This window comes from Trachymyrmex septentrionalis, unplaced genomic scaffold, assembly GCF_001594115.1.
Source record: "Trachymyrmex septentrionalis isolate Tsep2-gDNA-1 unplaced genomic scaffold, Tsep1.0 scaffold13, whole genome shotgun sequence".
Lineage (NCBI taxonomy): Eukaryota > Metazoa > Arthropoda > Insecta > Hymenoptera > Formicidae > Trachymyrmex > Trachymyrmex septentrionalis.
The window spans coordinates 538,671-543,975 of record NW_017304438.1 but is presented as its reverse complement, the minus strand read 5'-3'; the positions used below and the strand labels follow the sequence as shown (position 1 = coordinate 543,975).

General features: G+C 31.7%; 1 protein-coding gene across 2 annotated transcripts in view; it reads right to left on the bottom strand.

The window, feature by feature from the left end:
- Window positions 1-4,213: 4,213 nt before the first annotated feature.
- Window positions 4,214-5,305, bottom strand: part of LOC108756751 — a 4,749-nt gene continuing 3,657 nt past the window's right edge. For both annotated transcript variants that reach the window (XM_018500775.1, XM_018500776.1), the window contains 3 exons: window positions 5,055-5,172; window positions 4,713-4,867; window positions 4,214-4,537 (listed from right to left, as the gene is read on the bottom strand). In XM_018500775.1, coding sequence (XP_018356277.1) covers window positions 4,408-4,537; window positions 4,713-4,867; window positions 5,055-5,172 — 403 coding nt within the window. In that variant the 3' untranslated portion in view covers window positions 4,214-4,407. The remainder of the gene's footprint in view (window positions 4,538-4,712; window positions 4,868-5,054; window positions 5,173-5,305) is intronic.

The following is a 5,305-nucleotide window of genomic DNA, read 5'->3' as shown; positions in this document are numbered from 1 at the left end:
TATGTATGTATGTATGTATGTATGTATAATATGTATGTATGTATGTATATATATATATATATACATACGTATATGTGTATATATATGTATGTATGTATATATATGTATGTGTGTGTATGTATATATATATATATATATGTACAGGGTGTCTCAAAATAATCGCCAAATATTTCATGGGCAGATAGAGCGAATTAAACTGAGTCGAAAAGTCCTCTACCATTTTGCAATTTTCACAAGATAGTTAACAAGATACTAATTACTAAAAATTGTCGAAAATTGATCTTTAATAATTTTTTACTCAAATAATATCAACTTTACAGAAAAACTGCAACAGATAAAAATTGTTTATTTTCTTCTCATAGAACTCTAAGAATTTTTTCATAATTTTTTCAGAATTTTGTAATACGTATTTCTCATGTTAATAAAAATAAGAAAATGCAGTACTAGAAAGTTGATAAAAAAATTTTTTAAAAATTTTTAGAACTATGAAAAGAAAATAAATAATTTTTTTTTCTTGTAGTTTTTTTTATAAAGTTGGTAGTATTTGAGTAAAAAATTATTGAAGACCAATTTTCGACAATTTTTAGTAATTAATATCTCGTTAACTATTGCAAAAATTGCAAAATGATAGAAGATTTTCGACTCAGTTTAGTCCGCTCTATCTGCCCATATTTGATGATTATTTTGGGACACCCTTATATACCCTTATATGGAGTGTCTCCAACCTAAGGGATCACCTCTCACCTCTCGTGAGCAGATAGAACGGATTGAACTGTCGAAAAATCCTTTACGGGGGGATTGTCTGATAAGCGTACACTAAGAGCCATAACTCAATTGGAAAATTTATTAAGCATTCCTCGCGTAACAAGCAACCGCGACAGATGGGCGTATACTTGGCATTAGTCCGCGCGGATATATACAGGATTCGTCACCAAAATTCGAACAAATCGAACAATTTCTTTAAATAAAATGTTTTTAATGAAAAATTAAATATTACAAAAAATTTTTTTACATGGCACTTGGGGAATTCCTGTTGAGCACAATTATTCGATATATCCCCCATTAGTTTGAATGACTGCCTCTATTCTCGGTCTGAAGCGTTCGCACACGCTGTAATGTAGCGCTGTCCATGCCGACGAATGCTGCCTCAATAGCGATCCTTAATGACGTCACATTGGGAAGCCGACTTGTTTGTGACCCTTTCAACTACGCTCCATACGTAGTGCTCTAAGAGATTTAAATCTGGGCTGTTGGGAGGCCAGAATTCCTTGGATCAAAACATATTGACGTTCTCTGAGAGCCAATTTTGAATCAAATGACTCGTACGAGCCGGTGCATCGTCCTGCTGAAAAACATATGGCTTTCCGGACGCCACAGTTTTCATCCACTACATCCATCAGAACGCGCAAATACACTTTTTTTGTGACAATTTCCTCTTTTTTAAAGAAATGTGGTGGCATGACATTATCCTCACTGGACACAACACTTAGCACGTGAACATTGACCGGAAATTTCATTCTGGCAACAACAGGGACACCCTCGTTGTAGGCAAGCCATCGATCATTCGTTCGGTTGATTTTCGCATCAACAATACAAATTTTTTCGTCAGAAAAGAACCTGATTCATCCCGATGCTTCGTTTTTCAAAGAACACGATAGCAGATTGCAGCGAGCAACTCGGCTTGTTCTGGCAGCCTCAGAGAACATCTGTCGTATCTTTAATGTGTACAATTTGTATCCTTCTCGAACCTTGCAATTCGACACATTGTTGGCTCGCTTACACCAACGATCGATGCTAATTTTCGCAACGATTGCTCTAGGTCATCCGAAATCAGCGCTTGAACCCTTTCGACGACGGGGATCCTCGCGGTGCGACTCTTTCGAATGACTCTTCCTCGCTGGTATACTGGAACCTTCATTGGATTGTTCTAAAGCTGTATATTTGGCCACAACGTCATAAACGGTTGATCTCGAGTATCAAAAGAACCGAATTATTTCCGTTGCTGAGTGCCCAGCGCGAAGGCCTTTGATGATCATGGCTTTTCGATTATACTCCACATTTGGTTTCAACATCGCGGCCATTTTGAGAATATGACTGTTTACTAGAAGCATCAGGCTTTCTCGGACGCCGACACACAACTTCGCGGAGGTACAATATAGCGGAAAAAAAAAAAAAAATTAAATTGAAATTTGTCCGAATTTTGGTGACACACCCTGCACTTATTCAGTGATCTTTAGAAATTAATATCTCCTAAAGTATTGCGAAAATTGCAAAATGGTACACAACTTTTCGACTCAGTTTAGTCCGCTCTATCTGTTCACGAGAGATGATCTCGTAAGTCAGTCACACCTTGTGTGTGTGTGTGTGTGTGTGTGTGTGTGTGTGTGTGTGTGTGTGTGTGTGTGTGTGTGTGTGTGTGCGTGCGTGCGTGCGTGCGTGCGTATGTAGAGTAAGGTCTAAATGTTTCTAACTCGATATAGAAGAAAAGAAAAAATTTTAACGGAGAAAACGGTGATTATTATTTTTCAATATAATCTTTAAGTTCAATACACTCGGTATACCTTTTTGGAAGCATCTTCATGTCCTTAAAAAAATAATTAATATATGTTATCCTTAGTCTCAAAATAGGTCTCAACGGCTGCTTAAAGATCTTCGTCGATGTGAAATCTCCTCTCTTGCAAGTCTAATTTCAATTTAGCAAATAGTTAGTAATCGCTTGGAACCAAATCTGGACTATAGGGTAGGTGAAAAATTTCTTTCACCTGGAACCTACATTTCTTCATTTGCAGATTTCACACCAACGAAAAGCTTCAGATAGTCATTGAGGCATATTTTGAGACTGAGAATAAAAATTGGTTTTTTAAGAACATGGAGATACTTCCAAACTTATGTACCAGATGTATTGAACTTAAAAGGGAAACTAGAATAAAAAACAATAATCGCTGCTTTTTTCTTTTCAATATTTCTTCTATTTTAGACCAGAAATTTTTGGATCTTACTATGTTTGTGTATATCAGGAAATAGAAGCGTTACTATTCCATTATTTTTTATAATAACAATTTGATAATGATATTGTAATTGCTTATGACTACATAATGATAACTAACTAAACACTGAGAAATTGTACTAAGGTTGGAAAAGTCATTTTGAAGCAATTTGCACCATTGCACGTTTACTTACTGAAAATAGTAATTTATAATTGAAAATAGTAATTGAGTTTAACAAGTAACGTTATTTATTACAAATAACAATTAAAAAGTAACGAGTTACAAATGTCAAGTTAATTCTTTCAGTAAAGTGAGTGACTTTTCCAATTCATTACAAGTAACGGTCGAATGATTTCCTAACCGTAATGTTACTGTGCAATCATAAAAAATCATTGCCAAATCGTTATTATAACAGAGTAACGATGATAAATAATGGCGTTATAAGTAACATAGTTACTTCCTAGTGTATGTGTGTATGTATGTACGTATATGCGCGCGCGCATACATATACATAGTGTTTCAAACTTATCACATCATCTGCTATTACCAGATACTGAAGTCACTTAGAGATGAAAATTCTAATACCAAAATGTCGAGGATATATTAGTTTTTGAATAAGTATTTAACCCCTTCAGACTTGATTTTATTGGAACTAAAGAGGATTAAATAGTGGAAGGTTCGCGTATACCATAACAAGAGTCATTTGTCAAATCCGATGCACAATTACGTTCCTAATTTAATTTTTATTTGATATAGACAGAACAAAATATTAATTGTAAAGAAGTATTCATATATCAAAATGAAGGATAACGAGTTCGAATCCCGTTCGGTTTCATTAATTTTTTCGTTACTGTTACTATTGATAAATACACTATCAGACTCAAAAGAAATACTACTTAATTAATATAGATCATATATCTATAGATCATATACAATAATAATAATAAACAATAATAATAATCATAAAAATTATAAAATTTATAAATCGTTTGTTACACAATTATTAGTAGATAATTTTAAGACAAACATATAATTTTTGTACAATTACAAAGAGAAAAAATATAAAAAAATAAATTTAAGATGCAAAAAAATTAAAAGTGCAATTTCTATTTAGCAAAATCTTATTCTGATTAAATGTACTTCTTTAATAAAAAAAATGCATAGTTAATAAAAGTTAAATGTATGATAAATTAAGCGACATGATTCGTTAACTTTAATATTTACAATTCAAAAACTATTATAGACCCAACATTTTGGTATTAGAATTTTCATCTCAAAATGACTTCAGAAATCTGCCATTACCAGATAGTGCGATACGTTTGGGATATCCTAAATATTTTTAGTAGTACTTACATTTATAATGGACGGCTTAAAAAAAGGCAATTGCTAATACAGCAATTGTAGCACTAGCTATTTTATCTCATAAAATATTAAAAACGTTTTCAATTCTTCTTTGAATTAGAAAGAATATCATCAGTACTGATAACAGTAGTATCGAACTTACTTGAATTGACGAAGCACCAGCCAATCGACACTTGAACATATCATATCTAAAATAATATATCTATAGATCATATACAATAATAATAATAAACAATAATAATAATCATAAAAATTATAAAATTTATAAATCGTTTGTTACACAATTATTAGTAGATAATTTTAAGACAAACATATAATTTTTGTACAATTACAAAGAAAAAAAGTATAAAAAAATAAATTTACCTTGTTTCTTTATCATTAACAATATTGTTAAATTCAGCTTCCACTAATTGTCCATCATAATATGTAATTAAATCCTCAAATGGATATTCAAAGCCTTGTTTGCATTCACACTTGTATCCACCTGTTTCAAATCCTCTTCCAAGGATAGGTACGCACTATAGAAATTAAGTAATTAAAATTTATTATTAATAAAATTATTAAAAATATTAACGTAAGTAATATTATACTAGTTTGATGAAAGTGCTTTGAAATTATGAAATATAAAAATATTTTGCAATATTGTACATTTATGTACATAATATAGATATTATTATTCAATAAAATAGAATGATGCCTACTTACATATGATGTTTTTCTATCGCACTTGTGTGTATCCTTGAATGCATTTGGTTTGTAAAATTTATCATCGCATTGGTTTATATCTAACTGAAGCATATCCATAGTAACAGCCACGATACCCCTATAAGTATCTTACTATTAAATGTGATCTTTCTTGTTTCTTCCCTTTTTATTACAAAACTAGTTCTATGTCTCTACAGTGTCTCTCATATTAAATTTTTTTTATACATGCGTGCAAACATATACAGATATAC